Consider the following 19,570-nt stretch of genomic DNA (forward strand, 5'->3'; position numbering starts at 1 on the left):
CATACAGGTGAAGTCTAGAGCTCTGTGGGCACCTGCACAGTCAGTTCCTCTTGGTGAGGACCTCACTATCTGTCAGTGCTCATCCTTGGTACATTCCGGAGAATGAGTGTGCCCTGGTTGGCGACAGGAGGACATTGTAGTGGTATCATTGCCTGGTACCATTTCTCCTCCCACTCTTGAGAAGTCCACCATGTTGAACCATTCCTTCTCTGGCTTGGACTCTTTACAGGGCTCCTCATTGTCCCTCTCAAGGTCCAGCAGTCGAGAGCATCTGGCAAGCGGAAGCGAATCAGACAACTGGAGAGACCGGAATGGAATAGGACCCATGGGTCACAGCGAATTTGCCGCGCCGATTGGCAGCCCCAAGCGCAAGCAGAACAAATCAAGTGAGCTTGATTTCTGTTCACACTTTTCAGGCGTCAGCTTAGAGACCCTCGCTTGGAGTGAGGTGATGAGGGGCAGGCAGCTCCCTCCTGAGACGTGAAGTGCTTGGTGTCAGTCACGTGTAGCCTCTTCCCAAAGCTCTCCTGGTTCCTCCCTGTGAAGTTTTCTCTCCTCTGACTGCATTTTGTACATGGTGTACGCTGTAGCCCTTGCCTCCTGAAATGCCATCATTTCCTATCGTGACCTGCCTTGTAGAATTTGAGTTCTGTCAGTCAGTAATCCCTAGTGAATGCTTAGTGAGTACTCTGTGTCAGGCTGTGTCTGGCACCTAGCAGGCACATGTTCTTGTAGATATTTGTGGAGTGAATAACACACACACACACACACACACACCTTCAGATAACAAGGAAGAGATTAGAACCTGTGAAAGCAGTTGAGTAAGGTATGACCAAAGTAGCATAAGGACAGCTGAAGAAAAACTAGCTATTAACAGTGAAAAAACAGAATTTTAGCTTAATCTTTTTTTTTTTAATTTGAGAATTTCATACACGAGTACTGTATTTACATCATTTTTACCCATCTCTCTCCTTCCCCAATTCTCTCGTGGCCCCCTATTTTCCTCTCTCAGCAGCCATTGATTGCCTGTAGCTCTTCATCTAGGGGTAGGGCTTTAGGAAATTTCCCCCACCCACATTAGCATGCCAACTGGTATTGTCATTCTGCAGGTCTTGTTTAGGCAAGATGGATTAGCATAAAGAGAGAAATCCCTGGCATTCTGCCTGAGCAAGTATGGCTGAGGCTGAGCAGGGGGCGGTTATCTGTAAGGGTGTTGGCTCTTCTAGGTGGTCAAAATGGATAGCCAGACCAAAGAGCACACAGTGACCATGAGGTGTGTTAATAATGCCTTTTGATTCAGAGTTCTTGCCAAATTTGGAATTCCAAACAGGTAGCATGGACAGTCTGAAGGCACCACGGGTGAGTGCGGTAAGCATGGTAGCCTATGGTTATGGTTAGGCAAGGTGGCTGCATGGTCAGGTGTCTCCAACTTGAAGACTAGTCACACTATTGACCAAATCCAAATTGCAAAGTGAAGTCAACTCCTCTCCCTATGAACCATGAGTTGTAGCTGGAAACTCCCATCAATGACTGTCTGATTCTCTAAATGTGCACAGTGCAGTCAGCCCAGAGGCGGGCTGCTGTCCCACACAGGCCTTGGGGTATAGGGGTTTGGCCTATGCAAGTTGGTTTTGTATTTCATTTCTCCTTTCCTTCAGCTAACTTACACCAACTCTACTAAGTTGTTGAATTAAAACTTAGGTTAAGATGAGCTTGTGAAAAAGAAAAGGGATGATTAAAGAAGGCCAATAATATGGCTTTCACCAGGAGTTTGAAGGGTGGGGGTGGGGTTAGAAGAAGATACAGAAACTATCAACAGTTAAGACAAACATATCAATAGTCAACACGAAGTTAAGGGCCATTATAAACATTTACCACAGAGGGTTTTAATTTCAAATATCTGTTTAAATTTTTACTAATATGTTTTCCTTGACGCAGATCTACAATATATATTATGCTGGTCCAACACTTTAATTTCCACTCGCCTCATCTCAGGTTCTCAGTGGCTTCATGTGGCCAGTGGCTACCATATTGAAGAGCATGGGCATAGCCACTTTTTCTTTATACCCTGGGTCTTAGTCTCAAAGGTTCCTCCTTCTCTGGGCTTTCCTGTTTATACCAGTTGCTCAGTGTAGATTTTGATAGCCCCCCTTTGCTCTACCAGAAGGTACGTTTATCATTTGGACAGCAATTTACGTGATCAGCCTGTAGTTGACTTCTACTCACTCAAGGCCAGTAGGCACTTGGAGGGGGGCTTCCAGCCCATGGTTTTGTAGCACCCTTGACTCAGTATGCTTTGATGATTTCGGGAATCTTCTGTCTTACCTTGAAATGATAGTCCAAGGATGTTATTTTAAGGGTTAGTTTTGGATTCTTCTTATAAGACTATACCTGTTTTGAAAAGAAAAAGAAACGTCATTCATAATTCCTTGCCTTTGAGATATGCAGAGAGCATCTCAGTTTGCATGTGAGAAAGGGAGAAAGTGGTGAGTGGTACCAGAACCCATGCAAAGTGGACTCTGAGGCTTAGAGTTCCAGAGCCCTGGAGTGACCTGCATGGATCTGCCTGACCTGGAGGAGCCTCATCTCTTTCTTCCACTCTCTAGAAATCCCTCTTAGCGCCATATCCTCACTGTGAGAGGATGGATCCTCACACAGGCAAGAGGCAGCATGGCCGCACAACCATCCGCTAGATCCTCTAAAGCAGTATGCTTAGGTGTGACTGCTCATGTACATGGTCTGGTTTTATGGCCCTTCCTCTAGCCTGGGCTGTCAGTTGATCTGAGACCATGGGTAGGTTTGCCTATCAAGTCCTTTGCAGAGCCAAGACAAGACTTCTGTATTGCTCTGCTAGCATTCTTCCCGAGAAACACACGCGGTCAGTCATAAATTAAATCCGGGAACCTCAGCCTCACTGCTGTGCACGTTACTCATTTCAGAAGCACCCAGTTTGACAGACTTGATGGCCTGATGGGTGCTTCAGGGCTGTGGGATGTGTGTGGTGTAGTGCTGCACAATTCCTCTGCATGAAGGAGGCACAGGTCGGGAGGTGGAGATCCACCCTGCCATCCAAAGGGAACCTGGGCCTGTTACAACTTCCTGTACCTTTACCGTGTCCCAGAGTTCCTTTCCAGCTTTTCATTTGATTCCCATCAAATCAGCTGTAAAGAGCCAACGCTCAGGGGAGAAAATACAATGAATGATTATTAGCTGCAGAGGCACGGTACTGACTTTCTGCCTCCCAACTGTTAACCTTGGGATGGCAGGTGCTTCCTGACAGCAATAAACAGCATTTCCTTGGTGAGAAGCTGGTCCTGTGGTGACGGATTACTGTGCTTTACAGCCGGTGCTCTGTTGAGCCGAACAATGAAATCTGAAATACTTGGTGATTAAGGCTTTTAATTAAACTGTGTTCTCTGTGGCCTTGACTATCTGTCCTCTGCCTTCCAGGAGAGCATTATCTCAGCAGCAGCAACTATATGGACTGCATTTCCTCGCTGACAGGAAGCAATGGCTGTAACCTGAACAGCTGCTTCAAAGGCTCGGACCTCCCTGAGCTTTTCAGCAAGCTGGGCCTGGGCAAATACACAGACGTCTTCCAGCAGCAGGAGGTGGGCCGACCTGTGTCTTCCTGGGCATCTTTGTTTGGGTTGTGGGTTGCTGTGGGCCGCAGGAATATATCATAAGAACTCAGCTGGTTATGGCAAAGTCACTACCTGGAGGGATAGAGAATTCCTCCAGAGGAAGCCAAATTCCAGCGAGTTTTTGGTGTTATTTGGCTTGTTACATATCAGCTATCTTCTGCTATGAAAATCATGTGTGCCTTCATAGTTTTCCCTATTAACTTTTCCTTAAGAAGGGCTAACAGTGTGGACTGATCACTCTCTGGACATACACATTCCAGGTATTTGGAGAACAGCCTCAGGAAAGGCTTTCTCTGGAATCAGAGATCCCCCTTAGCCACTTTTCAAGGACTAGCAGTAATAACAGTCCACATGAAAGTCTCCTGATTTAAGGTAATTTAAAGTAAATTCCACAAGGAGACACCGCTTAGGTCAGGTGGACGTTAAGTAATAGCCTTACACAATTTAGCTCAGACCCTCCTTTCTTACAGCCTTACTAACTTTATAGACCTCTAACTCTTTACCTAACCACTTCTAGGAATATTTAGATAACTTTCTGTGCGACAGCTATGCTCAGCCAGAACCCCAGTTCAAGCCTCCCTGTAAATATCATCATTGGCAGCATCGGGCCAGGTCCATCCCCAGATGGAGGAAAGTACCTTATCAGAGACACCTCTGTACTCTCTAAGAATAGACTTAAGCATCCAGGCTACCTGTTTAAGAAGCCTGGCGGATGTGCCAATTAAGCTTTACTTCCTCCTTTCCCAAACCTTACCTCTAGTTCCAGATCTCCCTTTAACAATCACCAGAGACATCAAGCTGTACACAGGTTGCTTAGCGACTGAGCACACTTTCCTCCACCCTGCAGAAAAATGGCAGATAGCTTGGACAGATAGGAGCCACAGGAAAAAAGACAGTTTTTATAGATTCTTAACATTTTCTACCAATCACATTTAAGATTATAGTTCAGCACATAAGAGCCCTCTTTTTAGATATTACATGAATTTAGCCTTTAGTTAATTCATTTTCCCGTTGGTCACTTCCCTTTGGGGTTGCAAATGATAATTAATGGTTGTTGCCTCCCTATGTGATTCTTATCACCCCTCTGTTTGACCCTGGAAGCCTGGCTTTGCACTGCCAAGGGATTACTACTTGTAAGTGTGTATATACCGGGACTTCCAGGGCACGTGGAGGACAGAGAGACAGAGAACAGGGAGGAACAAGGAGGATTTTGACCAGAGAGTACATGTGGACGAGATGGAAAATGAGGAAGAGTCAGATGGGGAAGTACTAGCTGGGTAAGAACAAGATGAAAAGGACCTAGATGAGGCAGAATTAAGATGAGAGAATTAAGGTAGAACTTAGAGGGAACAGTAGATAGAGAAATCAGGCAAGAAAGGAGCTAGGCACGAGAACAGAACTGAAGCTGTGTATAAAGGACGTTATGCCAGAGGAATTAAAGCAAGTGGACTATAGAGCTCGGTGTGCTGAGATTCTATTTCCCGAAAATAGTCCTCCTCATTAGTAGTTCTCTCTCCTGAGCCCCTGGGATATATAATATTAAGGCTGGTCCCTCTAACATTATACAAGAGTGGGTGTGATGACCCCTAGAAGGGAGCCATGTTGACCTGTGGTTGTACTTTTCCTGGGTGTTTAGTCAGATCTCAGCTTGTTCTAGCTGCCGAGGAAAACGTCATCTTGTTTCTTATTCCGTAGAGCATGGGAAAGCAGAGAAGTAGAAAGTGGGGTTTGCAGAAAAGCACCCCAACCATACTTCACCACTTTAGCTGAGAGAGCACACTGGGGTGTTGATGTAGGGGAACCTGGGGGTCATAGCTCCCCTGAGGCCAGCATTGAGCCTGCAGGTCCTCGTTGTTCACATCTGCAGCCGTCTACACTGTGTACAGCAGCCAGCAAGGCACATCATTGCCTGTCCCAAGTGCCCAGCTAGGATCTGACTTCACTGCTGTTACCTTTCTGGTCCCCACCGGCTAACTTCAAAATAAGAGCCCTGCCCCCCCCCCCCCAGCTGTTTCCTTCCATATTGTGTTGCTGAGGCCACAGGACATGCTGTTAGACAGATGTTTCTGTCTCATTTTTGAGATCGTCTGTTGTGTTCATGGAACTGAGGACTTGATTCTCCTGCATGGCCGTAGACAACACAATGGAAACTATCATCCTGTGTACACTTTGATTTCTTCTTAGAGCCGAAAGCTAACAAACATCCTTGATTCGTAGCCTTCTTTTTATCAGTTCACAAATGGGATACAGTATTTCTGTTGTTTTGTTTTGCTCATAGCTGCCAAGATGCTCAGAGCTAAATTTATCTCGGTGGCATTAAGTTGCTGGCTTAGTCTGTCTGCTGATAACAGTTGCTTTCAGTTCACCAATTTCTTCTCTCTCTCTCTCTCTCTCTCTCTCTCTCTTTTTCCTCCTTCTCCTTGAGTTTTTTTTTTTTTTTTTACAGTGTATGAATATTTGCTTGAATGTGTGTCTGTGTACCATGTGTGTGCAGGGCCCATGGATGACAGAATTGGACATCAGATATCCTAAGATGGGTGTTATAGTCACTTGTGAGCCTCCATGTGGGAGCTGGGAATTGAACCAGGGTTCTTTGGAAGGGCAAGCAGTGCTCTTCCCTGCTAAGCCATCTCTCCAGCCCCCACCACTCATTACCTGATTTCTGGCCCTCGGGTTGGTACCGCCACCACTGGATTCAGGAAGTAGGTAGAGTTAACGAATCAATACGAGAACGAGTCCATCCCACAGCGGTCAAGACACACCCACTGAACCAACTGGCTACAGCTTGTTTTTGCCTTCCACAGATTGATCTCCAGACGTTCCTCACCCTCACAGACCAGGATCTGAAGGAGCTGGGAATCACCACCTTTGGAGCCAGGAGGAAAATGCTGCTGGCAATTTCAGGTGAATAGATGTTGAACTCACTGTAAAATCTGAAAGCCCTCTCTCAGGGGTCTCAGCCTGTGAGGCTGCTTCTGCCTATCAGCTACGCACTCCTCTGATACCATGATGGATATGGTGCAGGAGGGGTCCTCCTGCCAACACCTGACCAATGCTGAGAACCCCCTACTACCTAATCAAGGCCCTGCCCAAAAGCCTGTCTTGGCAGTATCGTTCCTTATGCTAGACCTCCTCAGAAAGATGTTGCCAACATTGCCCCATGCGGAACATGAAAATGGGTGAGCAATTGTGATAAACAAGTTGCTATGTCTGTGAGTAATTAGTCTTGATTGAGAGCCATGTTCCAATGTGTATGTCCTTGAGCACCAGGGTCATCACACTGAGAGGAAAAAAAGCATTCATGGTGTTTCTTGGCAGGGCTTATCAGACTTAATGCCTTTCTATTTTTTCTAGTGTTTTAGTAGAGTTTGAGTCACAGATGGAAAAAAACATAGTATCTGCATCCCTAGTGTGCCTTCGTGGTGGTGTGCTGTATATTCCTTTAGTGAGTGCTCTGTACCTACTCACTGGGTGCCTCGCAGGTGATAAATCGGGGTGGTGCACACGTATGTCAGTGTACTTCGACAGAGTTCAGAGAAAGAGGACATGGACATCTTTCCAGCGGTGTTCTTGAACCTCAAATTTATGTGTGCCTGCCTCTTGAAGAGACAGTGACACTAAGGGCAGAAGCCAAGCATTCTCTGCTGGGGGACTGTCCCTTGGCGGGCTGGGCCTGTCTGAGGCCAACAGTTGCGTCCAGCTGGTGAATATCCTTTCCAGCCAGCAGTCACTAATGATAGTAGAAAATACGATTCAAAACCTCAATGTTTGCCCATTTCGTTTAGCGGTGGATTTCATTACCTGACGCACCTCCTCAAGAGAAATCTTTGTGTAAAGCAGATACGTGCCTGCAGGGTAGATGTCAGCATGGGTAGTTTGGGGTGTAGCGTTAGACGCCTCCACAGTAGTGTTCGTACTTACATGCTTAAGGACTCTACCTGGGAGTCTCCACCAGCCTATATTAACAGTGGATGTGTAATTCTTGAGTAGTCGTGAGCTCATCCCAGAATATGTGAGGGGAACAATGGATCCAGAAAGGAGGCTTGTGTTTTGCGGGGCCAAGTTACCGACTCTTGGGGTTAGACTACAAATCTCTCTTGGTTTTGGCTTGTCGTGAATGTAGATTATGGTGGTGATTGTGTGGGTCACCTTCCATTTCTGAGACCTGTCCTTCCGTGAAATACATCATCGGGCTCGATGGATACTCTTAGCAGACCGGTTCAAACCCTTGTTTGTTCTTTTTGCTGTCTTTGGTAGTAAGATTGCTTCATTCACCTTGTTAACCTTAGAGCCTGACCACACAGGGTTAGTCTCAGATTCTAACATTAGATACTTCCACATTGTTTCATTGATTTTCCAAGTGAAATTGACGTGCTACTTGGTATTTGACTAAGTCACACACTTGCTAATACAGGCTAGCACTTCTATACAGAGAAATATCTACCTGACACTCTGTAGCCTTTCACTAGCCTTCATGAAATAGTGGTAGCAACATAATGAAAACCAGATTTTTTCTCTGTGAACTGGTTCCAGGTCCTGTGAATCATTCAGCCACAGGGGACAGCTCCCAAACTTTCCATAGGTTGTAGGTGGATCAGCAGGATGCTTTCAGGAAAATAGCAATGCCCCTCAGTCTAGGTTTGGAGAAGGGGAGTACGATGAAGGGGTTTTGAATCCTCTCTCTTTTTCCACTCATCATCTTCAGCTTGGTTCTTCTGAGGTCAGTATGTGTTTTGGAGACCATCTCTCCTGACGGGCTCACAGGTTCTCATGCCTTTAATTGGAATGAGGTGCCTTGGGACTGCTCTGCACAGCATGGGGTCTTTGATTACACCAAGGAAGGTTTGCCTTACTATGCCGAATGCATTTGTTGGGACCTAATAAATCATTCCTCTTTGCAAGTAATGTTGTCATTAAGAAATGCTTCATCAAAAGCTACTTCTCCCCGTTCAGCCTACCTGATAACAAAGACTCCCGCTCACAGCCCCCAAGGAGAGTTGTAGCCTGGCCAGGCGGCCCAGACTCAGGCTTGTCTTCTGGTTAGATGGTTTCTCCTTTGCAAAATTGTGCAGATTATTAAATTTATTCTTGGAATTGTTCTTTTGGTATGAGGTTTTTAATCTTGGGGCAGAGAGCCTGCGTTTTAATATTGTAGGGAGTGAATTTGAGATGCAGAGATGTGTCTGAGAATAAATTGGAATTTTTCTTTTGAAGTCAGATTGCTGAGACCAGTTTAGTAACTGGTCAGCTAGCGAGCTGGACAGACTCAGGGAGGCATGCTAGCATCCTGTTGACAAGCCTCCTGCCACAGCCTCAGGTAGATCTAACATCTCCCGACCTATTCTTTTAGTTTGTGACTCTGTTCAGATCCGCAACAAGATCCTGAGAGCTGCCAGGATTGTGTGAACCTTGGAATTTCAAAGAAAAAGGTTGGTATTTTCCAAAACTCTCCCCTTAGGTTTTTCTGAGACAAAAGATACAACTAGAGGAAGGAGTTTGCTGTTTAATCTTAAGTAAGACCCTTAATGTCTTCAGTAGGACTTGCCTTGATGGCCTCTCTCAGGCAGCTTTGTTTCTGAGCCTCACATGTGTGTTCACTCTTTTAGAAACTGTGCCTTTGTAGATGGCCTGATTCCCCTCACGGTCACTGTGTTCTTTCAGATGGCTTAGCCGATGGAACCTTTTAAAGATAATCACTGAAAACCTTCATTGGCCTCCTTATTTTCACTGGCTCACTGCACAGGCTCCCATGCTGGGGAAGAGTGTTCGGCCCCATTCCTTACTTTTCCTTCTCTGTAAGAAGGGAACAAACTCCTGACTCGGACCTTTTGTGAGAAACATGGAGACCAAAGATGGTCTTCTCTAAGTGGGCCTTTAAGTAATTCAGTTCCATCTTGATCTGAAATTTGAAGTTCTGTGTTGGTGGATTTTTAAAATAAGACACAGTTGTTCAGCTTTTTGGAAGGCGTGTCAGATTCTATAGTGACTGAAATAGCAACCATGCCATGTGTGCCAGCATGTTCCTTGTTCATAGAGACACTTTACACCTCTTCACAGATCTCAAACTATTCTTACAATTCATAAATGGATGTGGTACACTTCGGTATAAACTGATGCTCTGTCACTGGTCATACCTGAAGTGGTGATGTCTCTGGTGGCATCCTTACTACCACAGGGCCTTGTTTATCTGTGGTTACAAAAACCCAGTGTTCAGTGAACCTGTCCATCAGGCAGGAGGGGGGCTCAGCTCTGTGCTTTATCAGTGTGCAAGCAAGTGACATCAACGTTTAAAAAATCAGTTTCCAATACAGGATTCTCATGTTATCTGCCCCTTAGGAAAGACTTGAGCAAAATGAAGCAATTCTAAGGTACCTGTCATCACCTCTAAGGCATCAGTGTTATCTCTTCTCTGAGAACAGTGTGTTAACAAAAGAGAAGTATCTCCAAGGTTGCCCTGACCCTTACAGGGCAGGTGTTCACATTCCGAAGACATTTAGGTGAACTGTTAAGGGTATGCAATCTGACTTATCTTCCAGGACTCAGCAGACAGGAGTATGGCTGACTATCTGGTGGTCCTTACCCACTTGGCTCATGAGAGCCTCAATCATTTTCTCATCCTAAGACTCGCCAGAGCTCCCATGGCTCACAGTGTGACTGTTGAATTCCAAAGGCGATGGATATGCTTGAGGGAGGGGGTGGTATTAAACTGAGTTCTGTACAAGGTGAATCTCCTGCCTAAGTCTCCTGAACACAGACAAACTCAAGTAAGTCAGTTTTACACCTTTCTGACCATTGAAAGTTGAGCCAATTGGAGAGATTTACATTTGGTGCTGGTGAGAAATCCTAACTTCCTGTTTCACAGTTCCCCTCACATGTCTTTCTAGAGAGTTTTGTGGTGATGCCAGGGTCCTTCAAACAAGGGGATGCCGAGTCACACACCATCTACGACAATTATCTAGCTGTTTGCCTTTCTGTTTGGGTCTGTTGTGCCATGTGATAATCACTAGATAGTACTTAGGATTCTTTGAAATTAAAGTAGGATATTTTATGGTTTTTTTCTCCTGACAATTTAGATTTCAGTATTGTCTTTAAGTATTAATTTTCTATGTGGATAAGATCTTTACTAAGTTGATGTTTTTATACAAAGTTCTTCTGTGTGGTTGTGCTGCCCATAACTGGTTGCCGTTCAGGAAGCCCAGGCTTGGTATCCTGGTGCAGTTGTGGGGAGGTGGCTTCATACTCTGCTGTGCAGCCTCAGACATGGGAGTCTCTGTCCATGTCTGCCTTGCCTATATTAATGTTTTCTGTGTCTGTCATGGAGGAAGTGTGCGCATGTGTGTTTTGCTGAGAATCGAACCCAGAGCCTCAGCCCCGTTAAGACCACTGAGCTGTGTTCCCAGCTATTGTAATCCTCTCTGCCACTGGTAATATATTTTCTCATGCCAGCATCTCTTGTACCCTTTGCCTCTGACTTTTGGCCCTAGCAAACCTGTTTAACATGGCTAGGGAATTCTGGGAATGACACTGAGCTGGGTGTTTTACAAACCATAATGAACACCATTTGCCCATAGTTATCTAGGGGAGCAGTAAGTGCCTCTCACACAGTAGCCAATGAAATGTTTAGACATGCCCACTATTAACTGAGAGTCTACCTCCTGCCACCAACCTGGCTTTCCCCACAAATCCCACTGTCACTATTCTCTTGAGTTCTGATGTGATCTCCTTATACAGAGCACTTCTCCACTGACCAGCTAACAGTCGGCTCTTGCTCTCTTTTGTTCTCTTCCCAGAGCTAAGTAAAAACCGAAGAAAACTTTTTGAACCACCCAGTGCATGCACCTCCTTCCTGGAAGGCGGAGCGAGCGGGAGGCTGCCCCGTCAGTATCACTCAGACATTGCCAGCGTAAGTGGCCGTTGGTAGCAGTACCTTCTGGACACACCACCACCTGCAGAGTTGGACACAATCTGTGGACAGTCTTCACTGCACCCGTCCGTCCTTGGCACTCTGGGTATCTGGTATCGGGACCAAACCATGGAATTCGCTCCTGTACTTCATGGCAAAAAAAAAGGAAGAAGACAGGAGATGTGTCTCATGTTCTCACATTGCCATAAAAGCACCAAAGGGGAAATGCTTTTTAAACTGGCAATTGGACAGAATTTGCAAAATGAGGGTAGGGCTTTGTTTCTTCCTATTTACCTATATTACATATGCACTGATTTTTTTTTAAACCTAAAATGAAGGAGAATTTGACATCTGAAATGCCAGAAAACTAAGAAGTTATTTGTTTGCTTGAACTCTCTTGGTGTTTGGGGATTTGAAAAAAAAAAGTAATCAAAGTATAATTTTCTGCTTTAAGATAATGACTGAGGTCTTCCAGCACTTTACACGGTCTAGTTGCTCGTCCTGTGGATCTGTCTCCCACCTTCATGTTTCTGGTATTGGTACACATTTTTCTGGCCCCATCAAATGTTTATTTGAAATGGTACTCGACATTAATTAGTTCCTGTGCAGAATTTTCTGTGCTCTCTCTGGACCAAATTCTGTTCATTTGCATCAGCATCATCTTAGGAACCCTTGGCCACGACTGCAGTCCGCTGGCCAGGTACAAAAGACAGAGCAAATGAACTTTGCAATACTAACTCTGTGCAGCTGTCCTAGTGAGCTGCTGTCTGTGTTGGTAAAATGATCTGAAGGGTTATCTAAAGGCCAAGGGGCTGGTCTTTTAGTATACCGCCACTAAAGGACATTTATTTATATCAAACTTTTATTTTTAGATATTATAAGCATACAAGTAGATAAGTGATGAAATGGATATTTTCTAGAGATTTATGGTAGAGAATGAGCTGTGTTCATAACTGGAGCCCTAGGTTGTCACTTTATTTAAAAAGACAAGTAACCATTTGACGAGACAGCATTGCTGCCATTATGAAGAGAAGAGGCCCCTCCTTACCCAGTAGCTCCACCCGCTGTGGGTCCTGGGACTTTCCTCAAAGTGCCTTCGAGTGTGCTGGAAGTCACCTTGGATCAGTTGGGAACAGAGAAAGGCCCCAGCGTGACAGCTCATCCGAGAGCTGAATTCTGAAGGGAGAGAAAAAGGTTTCCTAAGTGGCCAGATTCATCATTACAATCTTATACTGTGAAAGGCCACGAGACCAGGCAACATTATTTCCTGTCTTTGCAGACATATGAAGGTTTTCAGTCCAATCTAGACAACCACTCAAGTGCCTTTCTCTCTTCAGAGCAATATTCTTACCAAGTGTATACGTTTTTTGGAAAACTTTCCCCGTAGGGCATGTTGTCAGGTACCTTTAGAGAAGTGTGTATGTTTAGTGTGTTAAGGCTTTCTATGTGACATAAACCACTCCCTCCTGCTCTCGGTAGAGGTGTTGGAGGAGTGTTTGTATAGACACAGCTGGGTGTCTATACAAACACAAGGTAAGAAATGCTTGCCTAGTCTTTCCAGGGCTTAGTCTGATCATTAAAGAATTGAAGGAATCAGCCGGGCGGTGGTGGTGCACGCGTTTAATCCCAGCACTTGGGAGGCAGAGCCAGGCGGATTTCTGTGAGTTCGAGGCCAGCCTGGACTACCAAGTGAGTCCCAGGAAAGGCGCAAAGCTACACAGAGAAACTCTGTCTCGAAAAACCAAAAAAAAAAAAAAAAAAAAAAAGAATTGAAGGAATCTTTACCCATAGAGTTTTCACGTGGAAAACTTTGGCTCCCTGGAAGCATGACCATGAGCTTGGCACAGCAGTCGTATCTACCTGGCACGGATCTCAGTCTCCCCCACGTAAGGGGACAGAATTGAATCGTTCTGTGTAAGTACGGAGTGGACCTCCTGAGGCTTATCATACATCCAGTTCACCATCTCGGCTCTCTAAATTTTGTTATTTCTTTAATTAAAAAAAGACAAACTAGCAAACTAATCATTGGAGCTCATTGTGGACTCTGCCCTGCATTTGCTAATGGAAGACAAGGGAACAAATATTCACTATTAAGCTGGTTTAGGCTGTACACATAGTGCTTTGATTTTACACCAAAGGGAAGCTGTCCACTTCAACTTGATTAAATAGGGAGGCTAAAAAAATATATAATTAAAGACACTGGAAGGTTTCTCTCCCTTTCTCCTGATGCAGCGAAGTCATGCAGACTTGCTGGTGTTCTGTTGTGCACAGAATATTTGGGTTATTGGAAGTAATGGGGACTTTTAACCAACCTGGCCTTACTCGCGACTGGTAATCTGTAAATAGGGAGCAGACATAGATTGTATTTTGTGGGGAATTTTTGTCCTTTTATCACTTTTTTTAAAAACATAAGAGATGGGATTAACATTGAAAGTGGGGACTTTTTTCTAAGCCAATCGTTACATGAGAAATAAATTTATATAACCCCTTTGTATTGCTATCTACATGGAATGTGTCTTTTTTTTTTTTATTTAAAATCTTTCCACATAAGCTCCTCACCTGTCCTTGTTTTCGGGTTTCAAGGAAGGGGCTGTTTCTAGCAGAGTGTGAGTCTGTCTCCTCGGCAGAGTTGAATCCACATCCTCTCTGTGAACAGGAAGCCAGTGATTTCGAGACTAGTGACTGGTCATTCTTCTTGTCACCTGCCCTCAGTATGTCCAGAAAGACCAGCTTTGTTCTTACTCATTCTTTAATAAGCACTCAGGTGGATGACTGCTTTGACAGGCTCATCCATCAGCAAAGGTTCCATGCTCAGTAGGGCTGGGTTTGACCTTCGTTCCCTTACAGAGACTGTTAAACTAGCCAACGGATTGTCTCTGGTGCCAGGATCTGAGATTCCAACCAGACTCATTCTCAAGCTGAGTTTGGAACCTTATGCTAATCCTGAAATGTGGCTAAATATTTACAAAACCTAGCCTTCCACCCTTATATTCTCAGAAATCTCTCCGAGTGAATCATTTATGGCCACAACTCTTGGTAATTATCTTGAGAGCAAGAGTTCCTTGGATGATTGAAATCCTATGGGTGGCTCAGTGAACAAACCACCATCCATCCATTTTTGATGCATACAGAATTCCTTGTATAAGTTATGTATATATGTGTGTGTGTGTGTGTGTGTGTGCGCGCCATTCCACACTCCAGGCCCAGTAGTGAGTGAAACAGAACCCCTTGGGCTGGCAAGATGGCTCAGTGGGAAAAGATGCCTGCTACCAAGACTTATGACCTGAATTCAATTCGCTGAATTGATTCCCAGAAGTTATCATTTGACCTCCACACACACACGGCAGATAGATAGATAGATAGATAGATAGATAGATAGATAGATAGGTGGGTGGATGGGTATTTGAAAAGAATGAAACACACTCCCCTGCCCCCCTTAAGCTGACATTCTGAATGGATAAGTGAAGGAAGGCTTAGGTATGTATGATATGCATAGCCTGGAGAGATCTAAATGCCTCTTTATTTCAAATGAGGAGAGCACTTCCAGACCAAAAAGGACTGCAGCTAAGTCCAGCTTTGGTGGACCAGTGAGGCGACTAGGGCTACTTACAGGAACCCAGGTGATTCAAAGGCAGCTTCTCACTAGTAAGTGGCCGCCCCCCCCCCCTCCAGCATGACTGACTCATGAGCAGCTACACCACTGAACAGGCCTCACGCCCAGGCAGCTTCCACTTCTCATGGACTTTAGCTGCCCTAAGGTGTTGAAGAGCAGAGCGTGTTGGAATGGTGATTGGAGTCTCACTTGAGGGTCTCTTGACTCCCCCTCAGGGAGGGATTGCTAAGGACCCCATTACCATAGACATTAGCTATTGGCTGTGCTGCTCTGTTCCTTCCATTGCCAAGGCTTCTGAGGGACATTGCAGTCACTCTGCTTCATGTTGGGTGACGGTCCTATCACCCTGGAGCAAACCCTTCTACTACAGCATTGTGGAACATCTCCACCTTACCACATGGGCCTCTGTAAGTGCCCTGGGGGAGCTTTTCTAAAAGTCCAGTTTTTAAAATAATTGTTGAAGGTGTCCATTGCATCAAAATGGACCCATGCTTTCAGATACTAATAACTCATTCTCCATCCTCCCCTCGCTCTCTCTCTAGGTGCACAGCTGTAGTTACATTCTCAAAAGGCAGATGTGATTGAAGGGCTGTGACACCACTCAGAGTTCTGCTGTGATAACATTAGGGACCCTGACCTCTCAGACTGTGCTATGGCGGTGGATGCTCAAAGCATCCTGTGATACTTGGGACTTAGTTCCACATGTGTAGATGCTAGATAGTGGGGTAATTAGAGTCTCTAGATCAAACTGTCCCCAAAGAGATTTATCCTGATTCAAGTACTCATTATGTTAACTCTGATGTGTTAAAATGCATTTAGCCTCATAAGATGGCATTTATTCAGTGTGCTGTATGATTTTAGTCCCCCTGTAGAGGCCACGATTGTCCTCCCATCCTGTTCCAGGTGAGCTAGCTTCCTTTCCAAAAGCAGCCTTTAGGATGACACCCGGTAACCTAGCGAAGAGGTAAAGAGATTGGGTGCCAAGTCAAAGAAGGACTTAGTCAGATGTTATCTTTCCAGCGTGAAAACACTCCTTCCCCAAGAGACCTCACCTGTAAAGCCGAAAGGCACAGCTTTGAGGTGTTATTGATGAAGTAAAGGGACAATGTGTCATTCTGGCTCCATAGCACGAGGCGAATAGCAAGCAGTGTGTCCACAGCAGCTCCCCACTGTTACTAACTAGACTTTCTTTTTAGAACAAATGTGTTTTTATTCCTCTCGTGGAAATTTGCTTTGCTCATCTGCTTCCTTCACCAGAAGGAGAAAGACTGCTTCTGCCCGAGTGTTAGGCAGAGAAGCTGAAATGCAGTCAAGTACTGTGAGGGTTAACTTTGACTGTCTGCCTCATCCGGTGAAGTAACACACCGGGGCACTAGCGAGAGGCATGTGTCCAATGTACCTGTGGCAGTGTTTTCAGAGAGGATGAACTGAGGCGAGAAGACCCACTTTGAGTGGGAATGGTGCCATCCTATGGTTTGGAAGCCTAAGCTAAAATTCAAAAATGAAAGGGTAAAAGCCAGCTGAGGGCTATCAGTCCCTTCTCCCAGCTTCCTGGCCCACTGAGAGATGAGCAAGCTGCCGAATGCCGTCACCACCAAGCTGTGGCTGCCATGCTTTCCTGCCATGCTGGATCTTAACCCTACAAACCATGAGCCAGAGTGTAACCTTCTCCTCTCCAACTTGCCTCTTGTTAGATAACCTGGCTATAGATAGGACAAACGGTACCCACTTCCAGAGGTAAGTCTCGGGCCAGACGCAGTATTGAAATGAAGTCTTTGTTGTACCAGGATCCTAGATTTTGTTCCATCCATCCAAGTCACCAGTGCATTTATAACTGGATTTATAGCCAATGACTATACCTTGTTATCTAATTATCACATTCTTAGAGTTCTTACTTCGCTAACCCCCACCCTGAGACACACAAGGTCACCTACTCCCTGGCTTCTGTCAGTTTCCATCATTCTCTCCCTACCAAGCTCATCACTGATTTTCTTTAGGTGTGTTATATGAGCTTTGTGGTTAGAAGGAGCCATTAGCTTGGGATTGGTGTCAATTTTAGTTTCCCACTTTAAAAAGCAAACAAGGTATGCTCCTATTGGACCCTTCTTACAGACGTGGCCAGGACACTTTTAAAAACTCTTCATCAGGGAACTCTGCGTTCTTGCTGCCATTTGGAGTGACTCCTTTCCAAAAGGAGCAAGTAGAAGTTGGCAATCCCTGCTTGGATTAGGTTGAGCTGTGAATTTGTTTTGGAATAAATTTTGGGGAACAGGGAGTCTGAATATGACTCTAGAGGGAGGATCTCTGTGGGAACAAGAACCTTAAGGAAAAACCACAGCAACTGCTTGTTTCAGACCCACTGGAAGGGTTACAAGAGGCACAAAAACTAACTCAGTAACTGGGTGTGTGTGGCCCTTCGTTCCCCGGCAGAGAAGTGAGCGGCTCTGAACTGGTTGTCCTTGGTGCTGCCCCTTCATCCCTCTCAGTGGCTGTGGGACTTGGACTTTAGCAAGACATCTAAGAAACAATTTAGGTGTGGGCAAAAGTTGTACATGAGCACAATTGTGTCTTGGTCCAAGTTACCAATGCAGTCTGATTCAGAGTTCCCAGGGAATGTTTTTTTTTTTCATTTAAAGATCTGCTGGGGGGGGGTTATGTCTGTGTGTATCTGTGTCTGTGTGTGGTGGCATGTCCTTACAAGTTTGAGTCACAGACTGTCCCTGTCAACAGCTTCATGAAGTCATGTTCTCCATGCAAGTTCTTCTATGGCTTGAAAACTAACCACTAACCACAGTGAAGACTGACGTTGGTCCTTCTCACCCATCTGCACTGCATCTGCAAATAGGGAAGGAACATCCCATCCTACTGCTTTGTATATACTTAAAAAATGTTTCTAAATACACATAAAACTGCCTTGTAGAAAACTAAAAATAAGGCAGTGGAGGTTAAGGGAAGTAAAGTTCAGCTTATTTTATACAATGGAGTCAGACACTGTACTTTATAATGAGGATCTTTGACTTTAAAGAAAACAAGCCACATCCTAGAATACAGAAAAGTTAAATACCAGACAAATCATCCCTTCAATAAATAGGCACATAAACACAGTTCTCAAAAGAAGCACAAGTGGCCATTGGCTGTGAACATATGTTCAACACCTTTGTCAGGGAAATACAAACCTAGCTACAGAGTGATTCCATCTCACTCTAGTCAGAATGACTGTCAGCAGCCCCTCCCCCAAAGGACAGTAAATGCAAGTGACCCTTATCCACTGCTGGTGGGAATGTAAAGTAGTCTGCCCACTTAGAAATCGGTATAGAGGTTCCTGTTCAAAACAGCAGAATTGCCATGTGACCCAGCTCCACCCCTCCTGGGTATACACCCCAAGGAATCTGGCCATCATAGGGATATTTGCACATACAGTTTGTTGCTGCATTAGTTCACTATAGCCAGGATACAGAACCAGCCTAGACACCTGTCGACAGAGAAATGGGTAAAATATGGCATATATACACCATGGAGTTTCATGGTATATATACACCACAGACTTTCATTCAGCCATAAAGAATACTGAAATGATGTTATTTGCAGAAAAGATGGATGGAACCAGCAATCATCACGGTAAGTGGGTAAGCTAGACGCAGATGTCACATATGCTCTCATATATGGAGTCTAGATTTGAAATACACACATAGGTACGGGTGTCAGCAAAAGGAAAAGTAGAAGGGTCCATTTGATAGAAAGATTTAATGGGAGGGAAGAGGTAAATAAGAGAATATTGGTATAAAAGGTCAAATAACACGTTTTCTCCTTGCAGACTCTAGACTGTAAAAGATGTGAAAACAGAAGCAAACAGGGATCCCTGCCGGGGATGGGGGTGTGGGGGGGGGTGGGCAGGATGAGGAGAAATGTGGTGAGGAGGAAAAGAGATGCTGATGGGGGTGAATGTGAGCAGAGTACAATGAGATACATCCCTGAAGATACTATGAAAACCATTTTGTACTTGACTTTAAAATATTAACGGGACTGGAGAGGTGGCTCAGTGCTTGAGAGAGCTTCCTGCTCAGTTCAGTGTGTTGTCCCTCCCTACCCCTGGCTCTCCGCACCCAAGGCTGGTGGCTCACAACTCCCTGTCACTCCAGCTTCAAGGAAGCCAATGCCCTCTTCTGGCTTCCATGGACACTACACTTATGTACACAAACATATGCAGGTAAATAAAAAAAATACATCTTAAAATAATATTAGTAAAAAAAACCTCTGAGAACTTAGAATTCAGTTAGAAGGAAATGATAAGAACAGGAATCATCTTCCATGTATGTGTACGGTGAGTATAAATGCAAGCTTCTTGCAAGATCCGTGGACAAAGTGAAAGTTGGAGCTGTGATTTTTCAGCTCACACTTCTCCCAAAGCAC

The 19,570-nt window shown here is 44.9% G+C and overlaps 1 protein-coding gene across 1 annotated transcript in view; it reads left to right on the forward strand.

The window, feature by feature from the left end:
• Bicc1 (BicC family RNA binding protein 1) overlaps positions 1-13,285 on the forward strand; it is a 235,937-nt gene extending 222,652 nt beyond the window's left edge. The window contains exons 18-21 of the mRNA XM_059282001.1: positions 230-386; positions 3,451-3,611; positions 6,449-6,548; positions 11,435-13,285. Of these exons, the coding sequence (XP_059137984.1) occupies positions 230-386; positions 3,451-3,611; positions 6,449-6,548; positions 11,435-11,565 (549 nt within the window). The 3' untranslated portion in view covers positions 11,566-13,285. The remainder of the gene's footprint in view (positions 1-229; positions 387-3,450; positions 3,612-6,448; positions 6,549-11,434) is intronic.
• The last annotated feature ends 6,285 nt before the right edge of the window (positions 13,286-19,570 follow it).

Source organism: Peromyscus eremicus, chromosome 16_21 (assembly GCF_949786415.1).
Source record: "Peromyscus eremicus chromosome 16_21, PerEre_H2_v1, whole genome shotgun sequence".
NCBI classification, from domain to species: Eukaryota; Metazoa; Chordata; class Mammalia; order Rodentia; family Cricetidae; genus Peromyscus; species Peromyscus eremicus.